The sequence below is a fragment of the Grus americana genome, chromosome 3 (genome assembly GCF_028858705.1).
Source record: "Grus americana isolate bGruAme1 chromosome 3, bGruAme1.mat, whole genome shotgun sequence".
In the NCBI taxonomy this organism is placed as follows: Eukaryota; Metazoa; Chordata; class Aves; order Gruiformes; family Gruidae; genus Grus; species Grus americana.
In genome coordinates, this window is record NC_072854.1 from 92,022,195 (window position 1) to 92,048,575 (window position 26,381).

At 43.8% G+C, this 26,381-nt stretch overlaps 1 protein-coding gene across 4 annotated transcripts in view; it reads left to right on the forward strand.

Moving 5' to 3' along the window:
- CMTR1 (cap methyltransferase 1) overlaps positions 1-26,043 on the forward strand; it is a 28,213-nt gene extending 2,170 nt beyond the window's left edge. For 3 of the 4 annotated variants that reach the window (XM_054821774.1, XM_054821775.1, XM_054821773.1), the window contains 22 exons: positions 3,147-3,289; positions 5,277-5,435; positions 6,809-6,901; positions 7,632-7,703; positions 8,345-8,439; positions 8,544-8,616; positions 8,821-9,019; positions 11,494-11,612; positions 11,864-11,960; positions 13,191-13,323; positions 13,878-14,057; positions 14,468-14,524; positions 15,266-15,323; positions 15,932-16,000; positions 16,157-16,288; positions 16,782-16,904; positions 17,607-17,698; positions 18,318-18,386; positions 19,830-19,877; positions 20,432-20,544; positions 21,083-21,191; positions 22,991-26,043. In XM_054821774.1, the coding sequence (XP_054677749.1) occupies positions 3,147-3,289; positions 5,277-5,435; positions 6,809-6,901; positions 7,632-7,703; positions 8,345-8,439; positions 8,544-8,616; positions 8,821-9,019; positions 11,494-11,612; positions 11,864-11,960; positions 13,191-13,323; positions 13,878-14,057; positions 14,468-14,524; positions 15,266-15,323; positions 15,932-16,000; positions 16,157-16,288; positions 16,782-16,904; positions 17,607-17,698; positions 18,318-18,386; positions 19,830-19,877; positions 20,432-20,544; positions 21,083-21,191; positions 22,991-23,123 (2,366 nt within the window). In that variant the 3' untranslated portion in view covers positions 23,124-26,043. Of the gene's footprint in view, positions 1-3,146; positions 3,290-5,276; positions 5,436-6,808; positions 6,902-7,631; positions 7,704-8,344; positions 8,440-8,543; positions 8,617-8,820; positions 9,020-11,493; positions 11,613-11,863; positions 11,961-13,190; positions 13,324-13,877; positions 14,058-14,467; positions 14,525-15,265; positions 15,324-15,931; positions 16,001-16,156; positions 16,289-16,781; positions 16,905-17,606; positions 17,699-18,317; positions 18,387-19,829; positions 19,878-20,431; positions 20,545-21,082; positions 21,192-22,716; positions 22,825-22,990 lie in introns of all 4 variants that reach the window. The other variant, XR_008576543.1, reaches the window with a different exon arrangement.
- The last annotated feature ends 338 nt before the right edge of the window (positions 26,044-26,381 follow it).

The window sequence follows — 26,381 nt, forward strand, 5'->3', positions numbered from 1 at the left end:
GAATTGTATGAATTCAGACACAGAAAATAGAACTTGAGGTAGATGACAAGTGCATGATCCAAAGCTGTAAAGATTCTTGTAATAAATGAGCAGTGTTAATCTTTTCAGTCTCAGTAGTTATTTCTGTTTTGGAAACTTCCAGCAGCAAGCAGTTGTGGGTGTTGTGCTGTAAAGAAACATCATAATCCCTCATTGTTTAAAAAATAAAAAAATCAATAATCTTACCATACTTTTACAGATAAGAGAAATTGAGATGAATACAAAGGGTGGGTTGGTAGGGACTCCTACAATGTAGCATTGTCTCTTTTCTGGTTCAGTGTTATTTTGGGGGGGGAGGGTGGAGTTGTGGGACCTTACAGGTGTTTGGCTTCAGAAAGAAAAACTGTTTCAGAATTAACTAGATTAGTTGCCTACTTTTTCTCAAGTCAGTGTGCCTTCTCACCTGTGGCTTGAGGTATACCAAAGATGAGGCGAGTGCCCTACGCAATTGGTATTGCTGTTGCAGGGCACTTTAAACTCACCCAGGGCAGTACTTCAGGTTGCCTCACAGTCATGCATGCTGCTTCTGAGTCTTGGGATTTCCTGTGGTTGTAAAGTGTTGGTGAAAAAGGGCCTGAACAGATAAAGAAGCCTTCATCTTGTGAAAATGGAAGGGGATGTATATGGAAGATGGGTGGGCCAGTTTAGGAGTAGCTGTAGTGACAGGGTACGGTGCGTGTACCGGTCTGGCAAGGCTGGCGGTGAGTGAGGAGGTTGGAGGTGCAGGGGGTGAGAGCTGGGGTAGGGAATGCTGTGTGTGCTTGGGGCTGGGCTAACAAATTCAAACCAATATTTTTTAGATTTTTTTCCCCTCCCTTTTGATTATTGAGTTCATATATGGGTCAAAATATGCTGTGAATCTTTAAGAAACAAGTTGATACAGTTCAAGGACAACATTTTGGATAGGGTTAATTGTTCGGTAGTCTGTTACACCTGTTGTGGTTTCCAATGAAAGAAAGAGGGTTGGGGGAGAAGTGATTTGAGATCTGATCTCAGCTGAGCATGGCCTAGCAAATGTTAAAAGCAAGAAGAGTTGTGAAGGGACTTTGAGATTTATGTAGTGGGTATTGTGTTTGAGGCACATCATGAGCCTCTGGAAAATAAGACACAGCTCAAAAGCAGGCAGCAAAGTTAATTAAAGCTGTGTATTGGAGAAGCAGAAAGCAGTAACTAACCCTAAAGCAAAATCCATCATGGTCCTGTTCACATCTAAGAACTTTGTGAAGGAAAGAGAAATGTAGCTTGTGTAACAGACGTTTGGAAATCAAGATGGGTATATAATATTGCAAACACAAGTTAAATCGTAGCCTTGCTTGGCTCAAGCTGGAAGCCTCAAAGGTTGATACTGTAAAACCCTAGCATAGTAGTTATGTGGGGAAACAAGTCCTGAATCTTAAAATGTAATGGTTCAGCAACAAAGATTGAGCACACATTGAAATATACCATAGTCATATGTTTCGCTGTGGTGTCTTTCATTGTCACTTTCTTGTAATGGCCTTTCTCTACTGATTCTCTGGTTGTTTCCTGTTACTTCACTGATGCTCAGTTTTCGTAACAGGAAAATACAGAGATCTGAGTTGGGAGAGAAATAATCTGTGTTTTTCCTTAAATCAGAAAAACGTAAGAGAAGTTCAATCCTTCTTTCTAGGTAATTATAATGTGTCTTTTTAAACACTTATATGGAGCTAAATAATTCCTTTTTAAGTGATAAACAGAAAAAGATTAACTCTGCTAACAACAACTTTCTGCGTTATCTCAGGGCAACTTATGTAGTTCAACTTCTCCTAGTTGTACGAAGTAGCACAGAATGGTTTCTAGTGCTCGGCGAACAAGGGAGGCTCAAGAGGCAGAGGTCCGATGAAGAGCATGGCTGTGCTTGGTGTAGGCTGCTGCTCCAGCACTCTGTACGGTCTGCCCTGTAGCATTAACTTCAGTGTGACGGACATGGTGCTAGGCAAATTTCAGGAAGGAAATTTGTGCCATTGCTTCATCCTCATAGTGATATTACCACAGGAGAGGCAGAAGGACTTGGTGGGTTGTAGGGCCTCTCTCACTAGCCGCCTGGTGCAGAGCAGGCAGTGGGACAAATGATGTGACTACTACGATTCCTGCCCAGATCCCAATTACATCCAGCCCAGAGCAAGTAGGTTTGGGCGTCTCGCAACTGTAGAGCAGCAGCGAGGACCATACAGCTCATACAGGCCTAGATTCTTCCCAAGTAGGTCCCAGGGTAGAACTGGGCATAGGCAGAGCTTCATTCTTTGGTGCCCATGAAGGCTCTGCTGCATCAGTTTCAGGTGACAAAAGTTTATTTTTTATAGTGGTACTTATTACCGTGATTGGACCATTCACTTGATTAACTTCTTCCTCAAACCTTTGTGTCTGTCAGGGTATTTTTAAACTAGATTGATGTCTTCTAATGTTATCTTTCACCTGGGTTTGTATGCATCAGTAAAGTCTACAGGTGAAAAACTGTCTCATCTGCTGTAGTGAACTTGTGGATCCTCGCTACTGAGGTGGGTAGCGGAATCAAAGTGAAGTTTAATATGGGGATTAAGGGATCTATCTCTCTCTTCTTTCTGCAGTGTTGGCCATTTTGTAGATGCCTGTGTGCTTGATGTGGATTTTTGGTTGAGTTTGGGGTGTGTTTACACCTGTGGTTAGGTAGGAAACTGAGGAAAATCCAGTATGTTTTAGCAAGGTGTTATTCTTGGGAGAGAATCTCTGTCGATTTTCTTGGCTCCTCAGGTTCATTGCAAAGGTCGGTCACACCACAGTGTACTGTCATGGTCATGCTGTGGCCTGCTCTGCTGCCCTAATAGTGTTTGCCCGGCCCAATTGCCAGAATCCATTGGCTCAGAGAGGTTGTGTGTGTGTCCCTGAGACAAAGGGGCAGACGACCAGCTGTTGGTTCCACAGGGTGTTTTATATTACACTTGCATGCTTCCTGTAGCACGTTTGAGATACTGAAGTGTCCTCTCTATGTGTGTTGAGAGGATTTAATGAGTCACACTGTATAGTTCTTCATGTGATTACTGAGATGTGTTTCTTTCATTTTCTTTTTATTTTCATACTCCCTTTTCTCACTTTTTTTTGTTTGTTTTCAGAGTCTTCCAGTAGCAGCAGTGGGTCTGACAGTGAGAATGATGAAAAAAGACCAGTCTTCAGCAATGAGTTCAAACAAGACTCTCTTGTGGAGGGTACTTCATCTCGCTACTCAATGTATAACAGTGTCTCCCAAAAGCTCATGGTAGGTCAAAATAGGTTTGGACCTTGTAGAATTATTACCTTAATTATTGAAGTACTTCTTTTGCTTTCAAGTAGTGCCATTCTGCTTTATGTAAGGCTGGAAACTTCTTGGAAAGGCAGGCAGTTGTGAATGCTAGCAACTGTGAAGGTGATTGCCAACCCCTTGATTGCACAGTGTTAGTGTGGGGAAGAAAGTACTTTTAGGAAGTTCTAAGAAAATGGTTGACTGTTTCAAGGTAGTCCCAAATTTGGCAACTTGTTCCTGAGTTTAAAGGCAATAGTGGAAGAGGAGTCTCTTTTGGTGCATGCTGTTACACTTAATTCCTTATGCTAACTTTGTCACTGTGGTATCACAAGTATCTCATCCTGAAAGAATTTCTGTTCTTGATAACAGAGAAACAAAAATGTTATTTCCAAGGGCAGCAGAGAAGATGAGATGTATACTTGTGTATTACTTGGAATGTGACAGGAAGTTTGGGCTCAGTGGGAGACTGAATATGGGTCTCCTTTTGTTCTGTGCTGGTCCTGTGCTCACAGGAGCAGGGGTCACCAATCTTGCCATGGTGTAGGCCAGCTTGTACCTGCCTTTGCCGAGTTACAAGTTCAGTCTATACTGCCAGAAGCTGGGAAGTGCTGGCTGCTTCTAGGAGTGGGAACAGGGAGATACTGCCTCTCAAGGAGGTGGAACGCTGCTTGCCAGCAGGACCATACCTCTATGTGAAAAAAGAATTTTTAGCTCTTGCTGAATCAAACCTCAATAGGATCCAGAGGCTGAGAGTTGCTGATTTTGTGCCTCTGTAGGTAAATCCTGTTGCTGATCATTCAGAATCTGTCCACATGCATTTTTTGGCAGTGGGCTGCAGTTTGCTGATTCTAGCACAAGACGCTCTCTTACTTGGGAAGTTCTCTCCTGAGCCAATTAGAATGTGTGCTTTCAGTCACCACAATACAGGAAGGAGCTTTTACTACTGAATTTGCGAGGCTTTTGTTTGTAAGGCCTCATAAATTTGAATATAAAGATTGATGTGGTATCAAGTCTGGTTGAATGATTTGGTAGCATAAGGTAAGTAAAAGGAAAATAATCCTTGATTACTAGATGTTCAAAATTCTGTACTCAGAAAACCACTGTATAACAGGCTTGATGTTTGTCACATTTGGTGTACATATTTCAAGATCTGATTCAGAGACAGGTAGCAAAGGCAATGGGAAGACACCACCTACCTTTGTATAAAACCTGTCAGATGTTCTTGTGGTGTTTCTCATACAGATTGGTAATAAACAATGTTTTTGTTGCTTCTCACAGGAAGGAGTATATGGATAATATTCATTCAAAGTGAAACTTAATCCTTAAGTCTTTTATTTACTTATTGTCTTGTAGTTGCATACTGGAGGGAGTGAAATTGACTGCACTCATGCTTTTTGTTGTTCTCTTGTTGCTAAAATTTATGAAAAGAAAAGCCTGAAGAACTATCAGTTAATGAATATATTTTTTAACCTAAGAGATGGGAATGTGTTTCAGGAGCAGTGTGTCTGGCACTCCTCCTCTGAGTTTTAGGTGAAGTTTTAACTGTTTCTTGAAATGTATGTGAGTGCATGTTCATAACAAAGAATATCATCACAACATGATTTTTTTCTTGTGCCGGCATCTTTTGTTTTATGAACCATTTGTGCTTACTGAACACTGTGATGAATGGCTCCAGGCTCCTCACTGTTTCTCCCTCTGAGCAGGCTGTTCCCGCATTACTGAACCTTCTGTAATGTGCTGTTGTATCAAACATCATTCTTCAGATCTCGGGGTTTTTGTGTCCTGCCTCAGTGAAGTGAACTCAGCGTTAAGTCCTGAAAGCCACAGCTGAGATTAAAAATGCTCAATGCCTTCAAGTCACTTCAGGGGGATATGCCATTTTCCCTGCCAGTCTTTGACCCCAGTAGTAGCAGGTAAACTCAAGTCCGCTTGCCTCAGTGTGCTCCCTTTGCTTTCTTTATAGGCCAAGATGGGCTTCCGAGAAGGAGAAGGTCTGGGAAAATATGGCCAAGGCAGGAAAGATATTGTTGAGGCCTCCAATCAGAAGGGAAGGAGAGGCTTTGGGCTGACCCTCAAAGGATTTGATGGGGAGCTCAATATTGATTGGCAGGATGAGCCAGAGGTAAGTACTTCCTGTTTTGAATCCCTTTTCTGTTGCTGTGTTCAGGATTTGCCCTCTGGAAATGATGTTTAGTGTTGTCTGATACAACTGCCTACCATTAAGTGGCTCTGCTGGGTAGACCCAGGCCTTATTTTGTCCCAGAACAGCATGGCAAAACTTGTTTTCTGTCACACATATTAATGTTCTGGCACAAAATTAGTTTCAGATGAATTGTGGTTTGTAGGATTTGTTTCTGAGTTTGCAGTAGTGAATGTGATTGAAAATTTTTATCAAGCTCTTTTGAGTTTACCATTTTTATTTTGTGTATAAGTTTTCATGCATGTATAGTTGATTTTTAAAAAAACCCCAACATTTTCTGGGTGTGTTCAATAGTCCCAAATAAAATGCTTAGATGTTCTATTCTTGTGTCTTGTCAAGCTCTTCAGCAGGTAAGAACATTGGGAAATAGAAATACATGTTATCAGGAAAGTAAAGCCCAGTTTTGATATCATTTGGTGCAAAATAGCTGCTGTATGTTTGTATTTAAAAAGAAACCAAACGACAATACTGAATCCTAGGGATCTGGCAGCTGGAGAGTAAGCCAGAAGGTCCCAGCCCTTGTTAGTCAAGGGCAACAACGCTTGTCAAGTCATGTATGGTGCACCTTATAGTACTTTGCTCTCCATTCTTTGAATTATTTTCAACAGTTGAAAATAATATTGGAGGTTATTCCTTGAAAGCCAAGAATTTAAGACCTGTTCTGGAGGCTCATTGGTTGAGGTCTTATCTTCCAGTGTGTTTCTGTAGCGCACAGCAGATAAGTGTAATGTCTGATTAACCCTTGTGGATGATAATAATGATATAATAAATATAAGAAGGTTAGTAGATCTTAGCAACCTCTCTTTGTGGGGGAGTAGCATCACTTTGATCTTAACTGCTAAAACAATTCCTTCCCAGGATTATAAAAATTGTTCGAAGCCTGAATTAAGTTGTGAAATGAGGGAGCCTTTCAGAAAGAACTGGGAGAAAGAATGTGTAAAGCACCATCAGGAAGCGTGGGGTTTTTTGGCAACTGTCTCTTGCAGTGTCTCTAAACTGTACCTTGAGAGTACTAGGCTTTTGCTCTGTCTTGATTATTTATCAGACTGTAATGAGAGGACAGTGGTGTGGGTTTTTTTGTGGTGGAGGCTTTTTTGATTTTTGTTCTGTTTTTTTTAATTAAGTCCAAACAAATAAGATGTTTTAGATTAGGAGGAAAAAAAATCTCTATGGTTGGCCCTAAAATAACATAACCCCTTATGCTGGGGTTGGGAGGCAAAATTTTGTGGAGCAAGTAGTTGTTATGTTTTGCTAACAAAAATGTCTTTGGCTCTCCCCATTCCTTGTGTTTGCAGCCCAGTGCCTATGAGGAGGTGGACTGGTGCCTTGAGTGCACCACAGAAATTCCTGATGCCCAGGAGCTGAAGGAGTGGATGACTGTGGGGAAGGTAATTTTTTAGATCTCAGTACTTACCAGCCTAAAATGATGCAGGATTACTCTGCCTGAAACAATTGCCTTGTCAAAGAGTTGTAGAATAACCTAGGCTGGAGGGAACCTGTGGAGATCACTAGTGTAGCTTCCTGCTTAAAGCAGGTCCAACTAGATCAGGTTGCTCAAAGCCTTGTTTGGTTGTGTTTTGAGTGTCTCCAAGGATGGAAATTTCACAGCCTGTTCGGGCATCTGTTTCAGTGTTTGATAACCCAGTTGGCAAAAGAAAATTTTCATATGGCTAGTTGGCATTTTTTTGTGTTGCAGCTTGTGTCCATTGCTTCTTGTCTGCCCATCTCAAAGAGTCTAGATCAATCTTCTCTATTTCCTGCCATTAGATACTTGCAGACAGCAATAGGATCTTTCTTTCTCCATTGTGAACAAACTGTTCTCTGTCTCTCCTCGTACACCAGGTGCTTCTGCACCCTCATCATCTTGTTGGCCCTTTTGCTGGACTTGCTCCAGTATGTCTGTCTCATACTGGGGAGTGCTGAACTGGATGCAGTATTCCACACGTGGTCTCAAGATGCTTAACAGAGGAGAATAATTCCTCAGCCTGCTGGCTACACTTTTGCTAATACAGCTTAGTATGTGGTTGGCCGCCTTCATTCATTACTGGTACACGTTGCGTTCTGAAATGACTGATACCATGTTTGCTAATTGTTACCTGTGTTATCGTCCTGTTCCAGAGGAAGATGGTGATAGAAGATGAAACAGAGTTCTGTAGTGAAGAGCTTTTACGTAATGTCCTGCAGTGCAAGGTGAGTCCCCCTCTTTAGAGAGGAACTGCAGTTTTGGGGAAGCAAGTGACATAATTGAAGAGGATTGAGTAGTTACTTAGGTGATTGGCAAGAGCTCAGAACATCCTTTTTCACCTCTGTGCCACTGGTATGACCTAGCATCCCGGTTGCTACTGGTTGTTCAGCTACCTGTTCTGCACCTCAGCCTTCAAAGAGATGAATGAAAACAGTCTCCATTTCTTAGTCCAGCTGAAAGGCTGAAGACTTGAATAAGCTAAGGAAATAAGCTCCCTTTCTTTTCTTGTGTGCTTCATCTTCCCTCCTAGATTTTATCATGCCCTTGTAAGTTGCAGTAGGGTGTGAGTGTGTATCTTTGAGTGAAATACCTTAGGCTGGGACCGCTTTTGAGGTGGCTAACCATGTCACCAGGCTCTGGAGCTATCAGTACAGAATTTTTCAGTGTCACTAAATTTTCTTAAGAACTGGGGTGGCTTAGAAGAGTGAATGTCATTATGTGACAGGAAAACACCATGTATTGGTGAACCAAACTGCACAGAATTTGCTGTCTAAAGGGAGAGAAGCATGAGGATGGGAAATGCTTGTGCCTACCTGTTCCTCAAGCCTGTGTCAGGTCCAGCTCAATTTTGTTTCTGTTTGTGCAGAGTGTATTTGATGAGCTGGATGGAGAAGAGATGCGTCGAGCCCGAACGAGGTCTAACCCCTATGAGATGATCCGTGGAGTTTTCTTCCTGAACAGGTTCGCAGAACTTCTGATAGTGTAGCTCCTTTCCCACTGATGTCCGCTTTCAGCCTTGGGAGCCAAGGTTGAAACTTAATAGGTCCCTATTCATGTGTTTACAGGGCTGCAATGAAGATGGCAAATATGGACCATGTCTTTGACTACATGTTTACAAACCCTAAGGACTTCCATGGGGTGAGGGCCTCTATTTAACTTTCAAACAGCAGTGCTTTCTCAGAGAATGGAGAAGGTGGGGAGAAAGGAGAATCCTTGGGACACTAGCTGGGAAAACAAGTGCTTGAAAGAGACTTCTCTGAGTAGTGCAGTTCGCTGTGTAGCTGGTTTGACCGATGGGAGCTGTTACTGGGTCAGTAGAATTCCCTCAGTTTCCTCTTGCAGAGGCCTTTGATAAAGGAGCGAGATGCAGAGCTGCTCTACTTTGCCGATGTGTGTGCTGGTCCCGGAGGCTTCTCTGAGTACGTCTTGTGGAGGCGGAAGTGGCACGCGAAAGGATTTGGCATGACCTTGAAAGGACCAAATGATTTTAAACTAGAGGACTTCTATTCTGCTTCCAGTGAGCTCTTTGAGCCTTATTATGGTATGTAGTGCATGTGTGAGTGTTACCTGATGTTTTTGCTTATGCTGCAGCTTCTGTATCAGGAGCAGGGCTGGTATTGATACCAGCATGGGGATCTGAGAGAAGCCTGTTTATAGGGAACCATTTTGCAAGGTAGAAGGGGGGCGTCATCTGAGGGAAGGGGTTGAGATTGGTGAGCTTGCATTATCAAGTCACATTACTCCATTTATTTCCTGTTTGCCCTCGGAATGTGTGTCGCATTGTAATAGTTGATACTTGAGTGCTTTGCTTATCTAAAAATTGTAGCTTGCTTTAAGATTACTTGACTATATTTTTCCCATTTCACTGATGTCAGCATGAAACACAGTGAGGTGACATCATAGAATGGGTTGGGTTGGAAGGGACCTTAAAGACCATCTAGTTCCAACCCCCCTGCCGTGGGCAGGGACACCCTCCACTAGACCAGATTGCCCAAAGCCCCATCCAGCCTGGCCTTGAACACTTCCAGAGATGGGGCATCCACAGCCTCTCTGGGCAACCTGTTCCAGTGCCTCACCACTCTCACAGTGAAGAATTTCTTCCTAATATCTAAATCTCCCCTCCTACAGCTTAAGGCCATTACCCCTTGTCCTATCACTCCATGCCCTTGTAAACAGTCCCTCTCCAGCTTTCCTGTAGGCCCCCTTTAGGTACTGGAAGGCTGCTAGAAGGTTTCCCCAGAGCCTTTTCTTCTCCAGGCTGAACAAGCCCAACTCTCTCAACCTGTTCTCATAGGATTGCCCAAAGATCTGTTAACAGAGGCAGAGATAAAAACCTTACTTGCCTGACTGGCAGTATGCTTCTATAGCAGACCTCCCTAGCTCTACTTTGATAATTGATAGTGGGCTCTTAGTAAAGATAAATAAAACAGATTTGGGCTAGAGGCTGTGTCTGAATCACTGTGACTAAATGAGGTTTAAGCTAACAAGTTTTACCTTGCTTTGAGACAGACTAAGCAGGTATACGCAGGCAATTGCTGCATCTTACCTCATGGATGGTAACTTATTAAGCTTGCTGATATGTTTGAGCCTCTTATCTGCATAGTCTCTAGGTAAAGGAAGGGAAGTACAAAGATTTGCAAATACAAAAATACAAGTATTCCTGCTTCTTATTTCAGACTGCGTAAAGAAAACTCGAATGTGACTGTCTTGTAGAGAAGAGGGTTTGCTTTTCCATTGTTGTGCTTTTTTTTTTTTTCCCCCCTCCACCACTCTAACTCACTGACTGCCACTTTTGACACTTGACCATGAACTCTTAGAGAATGGTTATCACTTTCAGGATTAGATCTGTTAAAGAGAAGGTTCATGGCAAGGGCAGCAAGGCTGATAAACACATTGTTCTAACGGTTGCAGCATTTGGATCTTCATAACTCACTGCAAACTGGTGTTCTTATGAAGAGAAGGAGATACCTGGAGAAATGAATAGCCCAATGACTTTGATGCATTTTCTTGATCCTTTTCTGTCTGTCACACTATAAAGTCTAGTGAGATGTATACAAACTCTCTTCCAGTGAAGGGAAGGAAGTAGACTGCCGTGATATTTGTGTTGTGAGGACTGGTAACAAATTCTAGCGTCACTTCACTTACCGACAGGATGATTGATGAGGAATTTAGTTATCAAAGCACTATCATGCATCCTGATCTCTGCTGCTTTCTAGTCCTCCAGTTCAGTTAATAGAAGCTGTAGTTGTAGAAGATTTATAGGGACTAATACCAGATAGAAGTCCAGGCTTCTTCAAACTCAGAATTGGTGAGCTCTAGAATACACCTTAGATTAGCTTTCTAAAACACCAACCTGGGGGACAACATACCTCTCTTTAAAAAGAGCCATATGGGAAAACTGTATGAATATTCACACACAAATCCTATTTCCCTTTCCCTACTTGCTTTATAAATTTGTTTGCGGGGTCTTTTGGGGGTTGCTTTTCTAAACTCCAGATTACATTGCGTTCGGAAAAAGAGTATTGTGTTTCTTTGGAATGATGCACTGACATCTTAGTAGAAGGTTGCCAGTGCACAATGTAAATAATTTTGCCTTGTCTGTAAAAACATGTTATTAACAGGTGAGCTGTGCAGTGAGATTGAACCTTATGTTTTTAGTAGGTTCAGCTATGTGTCATTCTTACTTGGATGAGAATATTTTGTCATGTAGTCAGCTCTCATCTCAGAGGAGGGCAGTGAATGATTTGTCTTCTGCTGAGCCTAATGTACAACTTGTCATTTGAGCATGGTTATTATACGGCTTTGTTTAGCCCTGATCACACAATCTGAATAATTTTCCTAAATTAACAAGTGTCTTTGGTGGTGAACAAGGGAGTGTGTTAATGCTTATTTGCCTGTCATCGTCTGTGTAATTTCTGGCTAAATGTTGATTGAATACAATAGATCACCTGCACATACTGATCTTTTTTCTGTACTGGCAAACACGTTAGTAATTGTCTCCTCTTTTCCCCTTAGGTGAGGGAGGGATTGATGGAGATGGAGACATCACTCGCCCAGAGAACATTACTGCTTTCCGGAATTTTGTTTTGGACAATACTGATCACAAGGGAGTGCATTTCTTAATGGCTGATGGGGTTGGTCCATTTCTTTTTCTTCCTGCACTAATGACCAAAACTGATACCTCAGTGTGCATATAATAGGATATTTGACATGTGTCCATAGTTACAATGTGAAATTCTTCAAAGCTTGCCATTAAAATTCCTGGTGGCAGTGTTTTTTATCTTAGAAACAGAAATTATCATGATTCCATGATTTAGCTGTACAGAATCCTTTGCTTGACCAACAGATTTGTGGATATACTAATCATATGCGATGTGCTTTGCAGGGTTTCTCAGTGGAGGGTCAGGAGAATCTACAAGAAATCCTAAGCAAACAGCTCATGCTTTGCCAGTTCCTTACGGCACTGTCCATTGTTCGGACAGGTATGTTTTATCCATTAATCTTCTTCCTCCTTCTCTAAGGTGTGGGTGGCATTGCGGAAGGATGCTGTACCATTTTTTGTTAACGTGCTACAAAGTCTGTTCTGCAGCGAAGCTAAGTTGCACAGAATTGAGTGTGTACGCATACATCCTGAGATGGTTGTTGCAAAGCGAACTGGGGCAAAAAAATAAGATTATCTGTGTCTGTTTTGCTTTTAATTAAAAGCATGAGGTAAAATGCATTAGTTTAAAGCTCTTGCAATGTCTTATGTTATGTAGCTGTCTTCGGCTAAAGTCACTGGTGTGATAACTAGACAGTATATCTGAGTTTTATAGCACTAGCTGGACCAACTGCTTCCTGAATGTTCTAGCAGGCTGGTTGGAACAGAGTGGTATTTGTCCAGTTCATCCTTCTCCTCTAACTTGTGGCTTTTCTCCTTTAAATCTGCCACCTCTGCGATCAGAACAAGATGACGTCTCACGTCGTCTTAGCTGTACCTCATTGTTGCCAAATGATGGACATTATCTGGTTTTGATGGCTCCTCTCTTCTGCTGAGTTTAGTTAGCATTTGGCACTGATGCAAAAGAAAAAATGTTCATTATGTTGTCATTTATCTTGTGCCCTATGTTTAGAAGTACCTGAGGCAGTGATCTACTTAGCAGTAGTCTCAAATGTGATATGGTAAAAGGAGCAACCTTCTTTAAGTCTTTCTGTAAGTCTGGGTAGATAATAGCTCTGTAAGACTGGTTTTTGCTTGGGGAAAGTGGGAATCTTGTTTGAAAGCAAGGGCCAGCATAGACTCTCTTCTTTCTAGATGGTGAGTTATTCTGTTTAGGTAACATCTGTTAGTTTTCTTGTCCAGCCTGAGGTTTCTTGTTGCAGGTATTGGAGCTCCTCTTCTGTCGAGACTGTTGCATAGCATGCTGCCATGCCATAGGGCACAGTTTGGGCCTGGAAGGGGAGGATGGGGGGTGGATAGAAGGTTTTGCTCGTGAGACAGCATGCATACTTATTCCATCCTGGGCAGGGAAGTGCTTTTCTCTTTGCAGAGGTATGGGGAAGATGGTTCATGGAGCCCCGCTGGCCCACTTCATGCATGTGTTTTAAATGCTGTTTAATTGTATAAAAACAGTCTTACCAGTTCTGCAGAAGAGAAAGTTATTGAGGTGCTGGTATCTCCTTGTTTCCTTGTAATCTGCTGGTATTGATGTGCCTCCTCTCTTATTTTCTAGGAGGACATTTTGTCTGCAAAACCTTTGACCTGTTTACTCCATTCAGTGTGGGACTCGTTTATCTGCTGTATTGCTGCTTTGAGCGAGTGTGCATCTTTAAACCTGTGACAAGCCGCCCTGCTAACTCAGAGAGGTGAGATTCTTGTGCATGAGGCACGACTTCTAAAGAAACCCTGTCCTCTAAATACAGTGATGGATGGATTTGGGTAAGTCTAGTGGAAGCTCTGACCTGCCTTAATTGGCAGCTGTCTTGGAGAAGGAAACATTCTAGATGCTTAACAAATTATGATGTTTGACAAGGTAAAGAAGATAATTGCCAAATTACCCTTCTGAGGAGAAAGCAGTGGAACTGACTATGTAACAAATTGTTTTGCATGAAACAACTATGATTCCAATGAAGCTGGAGCATATTGTGTGTTGTCATTGCACCTGTCAAGTTTAGCACAATTGATTTACTATTTGAGGGAGATCTGTGTATTTTTTTCAATAGGGTTGAGTTTCCCAATCTTTCCAGAGAGTAGAAAATGTATAATGACTTTGTGATAGGTGAGATTGTGCCTTCCTAGGGATATCCAAGAGGAAAGAATTTCTGGAACTTGGGAAACTGTCCTGATAATGGGAGTGTGGCAGGAAAGTTGGCTGCATGGAAGATCTGAACCCATATGATCTCTCTGCCTTGCTCTGCAGGTATGTGATATGCAAAGGATTAAAGCTAGGGATTGATGACGTGCGGGACTATCTCTTCATGGTGAACATCAGACTCAACCAGCTGCGCAACTCTGATGTGGATGTGAATCTTGTCGTCCCATTGAACGTGATCAAAGGCGACCAGGATTTCTACGATTACATTGTCCAGTCCAATGAAAAGTGAGTGCCCATAGGCAATGGGGCTGCTGGCTGTAGGCAGGTTAGCCAACATGGCTTTCAGTTGTAGCTTCTTGCACTTGTGGAGGTACTTGTTGATGTTGCTACACTGCTCTGCTTTTGTTCCCTGAGGGGCTTAGCAGAGCAGAGGGACCCCGTGCAGAGAGAAGCGCTGTATAGTGTTAGTGACTGTTTGGCCTCCAAATACTGTGTAGAAAGTAAAGGAGGCTACTGCCTAGTTCTTTCCAGTGGTCTTCCTGTCACTTTGAATCATGTTGGCAATGATCCATCACTGCTCTGAGGATCACACTGGCTTCCTCCTGTTGTCCTGGTACTCTTCCTTGTTTTGAACAGTAGAACAATCTTGGTGGTGATTAACTTGCTCCCTGACTGAAACTTGTCCTCTCTTCCAGCCACTGCAAAGTTCAGATAAAGGCACTAGCCAAAATTCGTGCCTTTGTTCAAGACACGTGAGTATATTCCTCTGGCTTTCGGTGAGGACTGAATTAACCTACTATAAACAAATTGCTTTGCCCTTCTTTAATGTGTTCTTGATTTGAACTGGTACTTAGCTTGACCTTTGGAGCCAGAAAAGTGCATAGTGCATTTAGATAGTTCAGTTTCTGCCTCTGCCTGAGTTATTTGCAGAAACATGTGGGTGGCTTGAGGAGTCCTGAAAGTTGATGGTCTATTACCCTTGCTGAGAAGGCTTCCATGCATTGTATGATTTCAGATTCTTCTTAGCAGGAATGTAAGCAGAAAAGTAACTCGCAGCTGGTATGTTCAATTCTACAGTAACTGTGTAAGTTGAGTGTGGTTCATAACTCTTCATTTTCCGGGGGCAATTCAAAGCACCTACAATTACCTAAATCTCGTGACATGAATTTCTTGCGTAAAACTAAAGCCATTGCAGTGTATAGCTGTGTCCCTGGCATGACTCTTCTGTTCAGGTGCCATTCGGAGATAATACGTAGTAGAAAATTGGGTGAATCTGGTAGCCAGGAACTATCTAAGAGTTAACGCTAACATTGACACTGTTTTGTGTGTGGCCTTCGGCAGGTTTTCATTGCTATTTGTAACCTGTTGAGGAATTGTGCATGTTTGTCATTCTCAAGCCAGACACTGAAAGATGCAAGTTTTATAGAGCTGGGATATGTAATGCTGCAAGAGCAAGGAGGTTTCACCATCTTAAATCTGCTGTCTTTCTCTAGGACACTGATTGAACCACGGCAGGCTGAAATCCGAAAGGAGTGTCTCCAGCTATGGGGGGTAAGTGAGCTTCCAAGCAGGGAGGTCGTGAAGGTGTCCTTGCTGTGGTGAAACAAGAATGGAGCTGCAGTACAGATAGGACTTTCTAGACAGAGATTTAATATGTTGTCCTGTGGGAAAGTCAGAGACCATTTCAAGCTGTTTATGTAGGCAAACAGGATGTTTCTGATTCATTATGTGTATGGCTTAACTGAGCGGGCTTCTTTGCTGAGTTCCCAAGCAGCAGAGCTCTCTAAAAGGTCTTGTTTTATGAGTCTGTACTTTCTTCCCTGAGCTTTTGACTGCAGTGGGGCCATAGATAGGGCAATTGGTTTCACAGGCTAATTGTGTGTCTTCAATGAAACAGTATTTCATCGAAACTCACATGAAATCAAAGATTTAGCCTGAAACCTTCTGAAGTTTCCTGTTTCCTGTGAGATGTGGTATGCCTACGTTAAATTTGCAAAACACGAGACCTTTTATTTGCCAGATGACCTCTTCAGCAACTGGAATCCCAAGAGCAGGAGTTTCAGGGTGCAGGATGGTTCTGTCATGTATTGAAACCAGAAAGGTTCTTATGAACGTGCCAAAGAATAACACTTATTATCAATCGTTTGGATTTGTTTTAGATTCCTGATCAGGCTCGTGTTGCTCCTTCATCTTCAGATCCCAAGTCCAAGTTCTTTGAGCTGATCCAGGTGAGGCCTTACTCAGAAGCTTGTTCTGAGTCCTTTTCCTGTAGGGATTAAGAGATGAAGAAGCTACTCCTTGATTTTCCTTTTACATAGAAGTTGCAGTTACCTGCTTGTTGGTGTATTGTGTCTAATTTGCCTTGTCCATATGTTGCTCTTTAGGGCACGGACATCGACACCTTCAGTTACAAACCCACTCCTCTGAATTCCAGTACCCTGGAGAAAATTCGCCAAGTGTTAGATTACCGGTGTATGGTGTCTGGAAGTGAGCAGAAGTTCCTCTTGGGGCTCGGGGTAAGTGCTGAGAACAGTCCGGGAGTTTTGCTGGTTCGTTTCAATGCTACTGTTCTGCCTTGCAGTTTCATCCCACCCTTTCCTGTCCTTAAAGACCAGAGAGGATCCCCATCAGCGGTCCCTGAGACTGCTACTTACTTTATGTATGTTTTTCCTGACTTCATTGCTTTTCACACTAATTAACCCTCTTTTTGTAGTCGCAGCTTACACAGAGACCTGTACTCTTGCTAGTGTCTCTAATTATCTTCACTGTCCTTTTAAAGGTGTTCTATTTCTAGTTCTTTGTGCGGGTTTGAAAAGTCACTGTCAGAACCAGTGTTTTTGTTCCTTTGCTGTAGAGATTAAGGTTCTTCCTTAAAATTTCTGACAAAGAAATTGCCTGTGACAGCCTAGGACAAAAAGATTCTCTGAGGGCTGCTCTGCAGTTAGAGGTCTCTCCTCCACCCCTGCCCTCATGAAACTGGCTGAATCTGACTCTGCCTTCTACACACAGAAATCACAGATCTACACCTGGGATGGTCGCCAGTCAGATCGCTGGACAAAACTGGATTTGAAAACTGAGCTGCCACGAGATACTCTTCTCTCAGTGGAGATTGTTCATGAGCTGAAAGGAGAGGTAGGAGGCTATTCTCTCCCTTACCTACTGGCTACAAATGAACAGTTTCGCCTATTCTCTGTAAGATACTGCAGAATAAATGTTCCATCTGTGCCAGGTACAACTTTTTTGTATGTGATCTTTAGAAACTATTTTGGATTAAGTTCCTCTTTTTTTTTTCTGTCCAGTGCTAGAGATATGAGCTTTTAATATTATTTTGAAAACGCTTTGGACCTGACGTGCTGCTGTTGTCCTACGTGCAACAGCTGATGGTGTTGCCAACATGACTTAATGTGTTCTGTGGCTTTTTGGGTACATAACTGCTCAGTAGTGATTGTAGGCCTTGGGGAAAAGATTCTCATGGTATATATTCACAATGTATTGTTGCCTGGGAGTTTGCTTGTTCTCTGGCACCTGAGATGAAGATGCTGTAGTGCACTGGGCTTTGTGCTGTGATACCTGATAAGGCACAGAGTGCTGGTGACGGCAGCTGCAGTCCTGCCTTCTTTCCCTCCCCTGAGACAGAACTGTGTAGTTGAGATACACCGGTTCTTGGAGGATGGCACATTACTGTACAATGGACAGCAGGGAATTTGTGTGCTTTTAATATCTGGAAAGGTGCTTTCTTGCCAGAAGAGAATGATATCCTTTCAAAAAAAAGGCTATAAATCAAAGCTGAAATAACAACAGCTGATTAGTAAGTCTCTGTATTGCCCTCCGTAGGGGAAAGCCCAGCGAAAAATCAGTGCCATCCACATCCTTGATGTCTTGGTGCTGAATGGCAATGATGTTCGAAAGCAGCATTTCAACCAGAGGTATGTAGGATCTGGAGAAGCTACGTGAGTAGGAGTGACTGGGAAGCAGTGTTCGTGCTCAGAGCAGAATGCTTGGGCACAGGGAGACAAGTGCATTCAGCTGAAACTGCTCTAAAGATGAACTGTGAATGAACCCGCTCTGAAGTGCACATAGCCTTTTCCAGCTGTACCTTCTCAATGTATGTGGGCAGGCCTAGCTCCTTCCTTAGGCTGAGATGAGCCAGGCACAGTCTGGGTAAACTGAGTACCTTGGGAATATGAATGAGCCTAGCTGATAAATGGCTGAGGGAGAAGGAACCAGCCCCTCTGTTCCCTTCCTCAGGGACATGATATCTCTACTAGTCCTACTTTCCTCCTGATACATCAGTGTATTCAGCAGCATCTGGGCTTGTAGGGGAAGCTATAGAGACCCGTTCCTAATGGATAATAGCCACTATCACTGGGCACCGAACTGGCAGGGCAGAGTGAAAAAAGTCTTTGCTCAGTGCCCATTTGGCTAGCAGTGGAGGCAGTCTGCATGTACTGATGTGACTAATCAGTTACTCTGCTGAAACTGTTATCTACCTGCTGTGCCAAAGATCTTGATAAATTGCTGGATTCTCCTTCTGTTTTCATTCAGGATTCAGCTGGCTGAGAAGTTTGTCAAAGCTGTTTCTAAACCTAGCCGGCCAGATATGAACCCCATCCGGTGAGTGACGACTCCTTCCCTCAGCCTGGTGGCTTTGGTTTCAGTGTGTTGGAGGATGAAGATAAGGAGCTGAAGGAGAGTTAAATTTCAAGCTGAAATTTGTAGCTCTGTTACGTTCAATGGAAAGAGACTAAAAGGCCTTTAAATATCTAAGATAAAGGTTGATAGTGGAGAAGTTGTGTCCTCCTTTCACATATCAGTCAGTCATGTTTTCATCACAGGTGGATTGGCTGGTGCTGATTTCAAATATGTGCTATAGTAAGTCTAGCTCCCAGTTAGCTTAATGATTGCAAAGACTTCTATGTCCTTGTCCGCCCTAAAGGGTCAGCAGCGCTACGGAGATGCTGACTGTTAGTAGATAAATGAAGTGCTGACCAGGGTTTACAATCTCCAAATGGTTAGCCTGAGGAGAAGGCTTTAGTTACAATCCCAAGAAAGTTCCTGACAAAGGGCTTCAGCTTTGGTTGTCTCCTGACCTTCCATTTAATTAATTCTGCTACAGTGGAGTGTAAGCGCATCGTTGTGCTGGGTATCAGATAGGTATTATGGACAAAACAGCTTCTGTTTCAGAAGCTAGAAGTGCCATGATACTGTGAAAGCAGCTGGAGGAAGGGAAAGAGGATGTTCTCCTTAGTGGCTTAATGAAATGCAGTGAGTGGGATATCAGTTAAATTCAAGACAGTTGCAATAACTGGAGGAGCTCAAAACGTTGGAGAGGGTTGAAGGTGAAGTGAGGAGGAGAGCTGTAGAAATGGATTGTAGAGGGGTCCTTTGCTACTCTTGTGAAAAGGAGTTCAAATGGTGCTCTTTGGAGCCTGATGCACGTAGCAATGTGTGGGAAATAGCTGGTTGGGGTGTCAGATCAGAGGCAGGGCTTCTGAAACTTTCCGATTTGTCTTTCTGTGTCTCAAAACAACAAAAACAAAAGCAGTTTGACATAATGATGACTCCAAATCATCTGTACTGATTTTTAAAAAAAAAAAAAAAAAACCAAGCTGTTTTTACCTCAGGATAACTAACAAGTTTGTGGTGTCCCTGAGGAGGATAACTGTGAAGATCAGACAGTTTAGTTTTACTGGGAGGCCAGCATGCTGAGGCCAGAACTTGCCTTGGGCTGACCTCGGTGAATTTACCTTGTGGGAACACAAAAGCACACAACTTCCATTGTTCTTCCTCTTCTGTATACTCAGCCTGAGGTAAAAATGTACAGCTTCCTTAGCAGCAAGGACATTCGTTTGCTGCTTACAGCAACCTAGCCATAAGCATCCAGGTGTCAAGTTTTCTCAAGCCAGGAGCAGTAAGGCACTGGAGCATAAGTCTGAGGAGAAGTGCCTGACCACCTCCTGCTGTACAAAATGAACTGTTTGGCTGCTCCCTGTAGCAGGGACAGAAAAAAAAGACAATTTAATTTTTTTAATCACATTTTTGTTGTTTTTCCCCCAGAGTGAAGGAAGTGTACAGATTGGAGGAAATGGAGAAGATTTTTGTGAGGTAAGTGACCGGCACAAATGAAAGACTTCAGGGCCCATTGAGGTTATCGGCCACCAGTGCACAGGAATGGGAGAGATGTGCTGATCTATGCTTGAGGAGTCCTAGAGAAAGAGCTGTTAGAGCTCCTGCAGCTGTTTTCTGCTGACTCAGAGCATCATCCTGCTGAATTCTAATGCCATAGATGTGGCCAATGCACTTTACAAGAGTAGGAGTAGCAGCAGTGCTTGAGTTTGTGTGCAGAAGTGTCAGTGGCTTGAAAGATTAAGAGTTCATACCTAAAATGGGAACCCTGTTTGGATTAAGTGTGGTAGATCATCACAGATCCTTCATGGTAACACTTGATTAGCTATTTGATCTTGCCAGCTCTGGCTGGTTTCGCTAGCCACGTTGGGGACGCAAGGGACTGAATTCTCCAGGATGTGATGATTTTGTCCTGTTATGTGTGGTGCTGTCAGTTTTCCCTGTGACACTCTGAATAGGTGGCACGTTGTGCGCAAGAGGATGGTAAAGGAAGAAACAGGGAATCTCTATCACTGCCTTCTCTCAACATTTAGGTTGGAGATGAAAATCATCAAGAGTTCAGGGGGAGTACCCCGGCTGTCCTACACTGGCCGAGATGACCGGCACTTTGTGCCCACAGGACTCTACATCGTACGCACTGTGAATGGTAGGATGAGTCCCTGCTTTTATGTAACTTCTCTTTGTGTCTTTAAGTAAAAAGTATTGACCAGGCTTGCTCCTGTTGTCACATGGTAAAAAATTAATGGGAGTATTCCAATGGCTAGAGATTGTTTGCTTGTAATGAGGGTAGCTTGGATTTGGATAAGGTTTAGGGTACTTATATGATAGGTTTTTCTGTTGCAGGTTGATTAGCTATTGTGTTAATTCCATTTATTTATATGACTGATGACTTTCTTTTTCAATGATAATTTTTCATCAAGAAGATATTTTCCAGAGTAATAATACATGGAAATATCCTATTTGGAATGTCAGCTTTTAAATGCAGGGAGAAGGGAGTTTTCTCAGTGAATAAAGAACAGCATGGGAATGAGGTCATCTTGGGGGAGGGAAGGAAAAAGGAGTAAGAGAAGGATCATAATTGTTCTTGCAGATTCCTCCTCCCTGCTTGCACTGTATGTGTATTTATACTGTGCTTTTTTTCTTCCCCCTCCTTTCCATTTTCTGATCCCTGTGACTCTTACAAGATCCTTGGACAATGGCATACAGCAAAAATTCCAAGAGGAAATTCTTCTTCAACAAAATGACCAAGAAAGCGACATATGACCTCCCTTCTGAATCCATCGCACCCTTTCAGTGAGTACAAGTCGGACCTGAGGCTATGGAAGGGATAGCTGTGTGCAAGTTTGTGTGTCTCTGTGTGTGTCTGCGTATTTGGTAAGGGAGTTCAGGTGTGCTGTGCCATGGTTTTTGCAGTCATTTGCAGTGCAAGCACAGCTTGGTCACCAGCAGGGTGTGCTGCAGAAGCTGGCACCTTCTCAGACTTTGAGGAAACTGCTGATCTGGATTCATGGATTTTGAAATTAATTGCTATGAATCATAGAATAACACACATCTCTCAACTTTGTTCCCCTGTCTGCAGCTGGTACAAGTTACTGAACCTCCCTGCACACTGGGAAATGGAAATTGAGCCCAGCAACTGTAATTTGCTGCATCTCTGTATTTTAAGATGCTTGGTTGGAAGTTGCTAATTTAAAAGCAAACCCCAGTTCATTTAGCTCAGACTCTGGAATAAGCTGTAGGTAGCTGAGAGCTGTTTAAAGAGTGAGAGAGAAAAGCGGCAGCTCCTTGGGAAAGGGGGGAGTGACTTGTCATTGGGCAGCCATTAACACTGTGGCTGCTGAACCCCAGCTGTATCTATTGAGTACTAGGCTAAGGCCACATCTTAAGTACAGCAAATCCTGAGTCTGTGTGACACCTCAAGGCTCACGGGTGGAGATGTTCTGCACACAGATGTTCTCAGGTAGTCTCAAGAGATGCCCTCCACCACTACTACCCAGGGCTGTGCCTCTGAACGAGAGCTTGATATGAAATAGGGCTCTTGATTTTTCTCACTTTGACTCTCTTTACCTACTTTACAGCAGTGTTCTTAAGAATCCTTAAGCTTTCTTTAACCAGCTGAATGGAAAAACAGGCTTAAAAAGCAGAGGCACACGGTGCTTTTTTCCTCCATGCATCAGGATGGAGTTAGTTTTGCCTATGTACTCAGAAGCAGGCCAGCATGAACCTGCACGAATGGCTGAGGAGGTGGAGTAAGCACTTGTGTGGGACTCCAGAAGGGATGTGTTGTGTTGTGGCTAGTGAGTACTAATGCGTCTATAATTAGCCATTGACATGTGCTCTTGTCACTGTGCTAGTACTGCTTTGTTAGAAAAGGAGCACTAAATAAGCTATGAATATTAAGTGTCAGTAATTCTACAAAACTAAAGGCTGCTGTGTTGGCAGTAATTAGCAGCTCTGTTTTCATTATGGCTGGGACTGTGTTGATGCAGTGAGGGAGGGCTGTGCTTGATGGACAGAGTGAGAGATGGCACTGTAAGACCAGAACTCTCAGCAGCCAAGTGGAGCTTGGTTATTTCACGGGAGAGGAAAGAGGGGATGATCCTAGCCGCTTTTGTGCAGTGTGAAGTGCTGTTCATTTGCAAAGCTCTGTAGGACCGATTCTAGTAGGTTTGTGGTGAGTGATTAGATTGCTGCTTGCTATTGCTGGCAGACTTTCTAAATTCTTCATTACTGCCTTTCCATTGCCCGCAATGACAGTTTCAGCCTCTCAAAAATTTGGAGGAAGGTAGGTTTTCCCTAATGACCTGTCTCTTTCCAGCGAACACTGAACTGAATCTTGAGTGAAGACAGAATTAACAAGTTTGTTTCCATGGAAATCTCTTAGGCTTGGAAGTTGCTGTACGTTAAGGGCTATGGAGTTTGCAAGGTGAATGAACGCACTAGCCTCTTTCTAAGGCAGCCCTCAGATACAATACCTCTGCGTGGCTCCTGTTGCAAGCACCTGGCTCTGTGGGTGCGCTTTGTGGCTAGGATGCCAGTGTTTTCTTTCCCCTCCTCTGCCAAACTAATCTTGCTCTCCTCTCTGTCCACAGCATTTGCCATTACAGCCGCCTCTTCTGGGAGTGGGGGGAAGGTGTCAAAGTGCACGACTCTCAGAAAAGGCAAGATCCAGAGAAGCTATCAAAGGAGGATGTCCTGTCTTTCATCCAAGCGCACTACCCCTAACGCTGCTCATGAGGGGTGCGGGGGGGGCTGAGCCCAGCTTGGATTCTTCAGGGACTGATGGGACTGGGGAGGCTCCACAACTTCTGTCCTGGTCTTCTCCAGAGCCGATCTCCTGGAGGTGATCCAGCCGGGGGGGTATGCAGAAGGCACAGGACGAGGCTCTACCCTGGCACTGTATATAAGAGTACGGCCCAGGTAATGTCTGCTGCCAGAGTACCTGTGGTGACTCCTGGAGCCAAGGCCTGTAACGCCCTTTTGTCCTGACCTTCTGCATGTACGAGGCCAAGGGGCTGGCAGCTTGCTTTGCTCCTGTTCAAACATTCAGCAAAGTTTGTGGAGCTCAGTGTGTGCCAGAACTCTCCAGGCTTGTGCTTTCCTGGCTGTGTGGGAAGGAGCAGAGATGTCTTGGTGGCAGAGCTGGGCAACAGCATGTTGAAGCAGCCCTGCATCGTTCCTGGCAGCTGTCTCCGGCCTTGTCAAAGGCCTACACTACCCAGTGGAGGGTGTTAACTCATTAGGAAACGCTAGCTTTGGGGTGCAAGTATGTATTCTTGTCGGGGTCTACAACACTTCTGCTTATCAAGGCACTTGGCTGGCCACTGACAGTTCCTGTGTGATGGACACACAGGACAAAGGCCAGCACAGGTGATGAGTAGAGTTGCTGGCACAGATTTGGTGTGCTCAGTGCCAGGGATTTCTCAGACTTCTTGAAGCTGCTGTGACAGGGATTTCCCCTCTCCATGTCAGTGACTGATCCTCAGCCAGCAGCCTGGGGTTAATTTGTAAACGTGTCTATGCCTCATGGTACTTCTGAGACCAAGGTGCTTTCACTCTTGGTACTCAACACTATTACCCAAATCTTCAGGGAGGAAAGTGGATGTGGGAGAGAAGACACAGGAAGGTTGGGATGCTGGAGATCTTTGGAGGAAATAGTGGGAACGTCTGACTTAGTTAAAAAAAGAAAAAAACCAAAACCCAAAAACCCAGGGCTTCAGTGAAAAGAGATCTTGACTTTGACTATATTAGTTAATCAGAAATCCTGTCCTGACTATGCCCATGGGAAAGGTTACCAGACTTTCCTTTCAAATGTCAGAGGGCTTTGAAACCCTCCATGTCTCATTTGGCCCTGGAGCTGCATCTGGGGCGAAGGCACAAAGCTGTGAATCTCTCAGCATGGTATTTGTGTGTCAACAGACTTCTCCATGCACTTCTGTGCTGGGCTCAAAGTTGTCTTCTGTCGCATGTTTACCTTCGCTTCTGGCTTCCATGGCACTTTTGCCAGGTCTTCCACGTAAATCAGAAGATAACACACACTTGCTGCTTGGCCAAAAGCAGTCAAAATTGCCCCTTTTTGTTGTTGTTGTTCTTGGCTTGTTTTTAAACACAGATTGGTAGTGAGGAGGAAACCAATTTAGGGGTTGTCTGAACTGTGCCTTAAAGAAAGCTATAGTTCTCCTAGAATCTATAGCAGTTGTATAAATTCTTGCTGCTTTCTCTCCACGCCCATATCTACAATTTGAACAAGCTCTATGTAGCAAGACACGGAAATTTTCACTTGTAGGTATATAGGTGCATGGGTGCCCTGCACCCCACCCAAAGAAGCCAGAACGAGGATGGCATGTTGCAGAGGTCTCACCTCTACCCTCTAAGGCCCAGCATCACACATAGGTTTTGTGCTCATTCTCAGCACACAGTTGAATGTCATCCTGCAAGTAGGCACTGCTCTCTGAGCTTGGTGCGCTTCCATGTCTTCACAAACAAATTGTCTCCATATACCCATGTATTAATTCTCTACAGTTTGGTATAAATTTAACTTAGCAGCTGCAGCTCCTTGCACCAGAGAAAATTATATGCAGGCTTGATCAGTGCAGAACCACAACCCTGGCTAAAGAAGCGGCGTACAAGTTGGCAGGGTCTGTTGTTGGTCAATGGAAACTGGAGGAGGCAAAGCTTGGGAGTGAATGGGAGGTGAGCTTACAAGTAGGTGGCTCTGAATATTGTGCAGGGGAGCTGTTCTGTTTCTTCTCAAGTTCTGGCCAAAACTGAAGTGGGTCCAGGCTGCTTTTTCCACATTGGTGATTATTTGCCCTACCAAAGCAGCTGAGGGACCACATGCACATGCTGTCGATGCATCCTCTTGCTGACCTGTAGACCCCCTCTGCTCTTGGTAGAGCACTGGTAAAACACGTATGAAAGAAATGGTTGGCCCTTCCTCCCTGCCCCGCAAAGAACAAGAGGCCTGTCACTGGCAGTTTTTTGGCAAAGGCACTTCCATGAGGAGTGAGGAGTCGTCTCTCCCTGCGGGCAATAAAGAACCTTCCAACTGTGTGGTTTGCAGGCCTGTGCGCAGTTGGCTTTTTAAACCAACCAGTAATTTGAGTTCTGGCGCTGCTTCGGACTGCCTTGAGGCTGTTCAATGCCAGCAAAGCGTGCTGTTCCCTTTGACAGGCTCCTTTGCTAAGTGTTGTGTCCTCCACTCAGGGCTTTGGTCTCCTGCAGGCTGGCGGACAGAAGGGTGACTAGGAAGTACGCTAGGGTGAGTGTAGGCCTCTGAGGGTGCAGAAAAACCCTGGTTAGCCTGCAGGCTAGCTTTTATAAACAGATACTTTCTGTTCACCTAGTTGCCTCCAGCTCCTCCTGATTTTAATTTGCTTTTATTTTTAATTTTATTTTTGATGCACTGAACTTTGATTGTGAATTCCCCCTTCAAGAAGGCAAGCATGAGCCACCATGCTACTTGCTTCCCTGCTGCAGGGTAAATAGGGAGGGATTATGTTGGGAAGGGGGGTAAGGAAGGTCTTGCTGAAGGGAATGTTTATGTACATTAATTGCACAATGTATTGTTATTAGGCTGTGTATCATTTTGTGTTGACTTCTCTACTTTCATTGTCTCTTAACCAATACAGCCCCTTTAGTTCACAACAGTGCTTGTTTACTTTGCTTCCCACAAAATTCTGGCCAGCAATGTGTGTCAGCATAGAGACAGAGAAATGCCTTGCACAGTTAAATTTCCAAGGCAGTCCCCTTTTAAAGGCTTTCCTTGCAAGTTACAGCATGCAGATGGCTACCTAGCGTATGTCCCTACATCAGAATAAGGGAACTGTAGGGGACAGTCTCCAGCACTCCTCTGCAGCATGCCAGGCTGCTTTTCAGTAGATTCCAGGCCACAGCAGACCAATAACCCTGTGAGACCTCACTGACCAGGGATGCCAAGCGCAAACCCAGTCGAGGCTTACGGTGGTGCAACGGGTGCCAGCG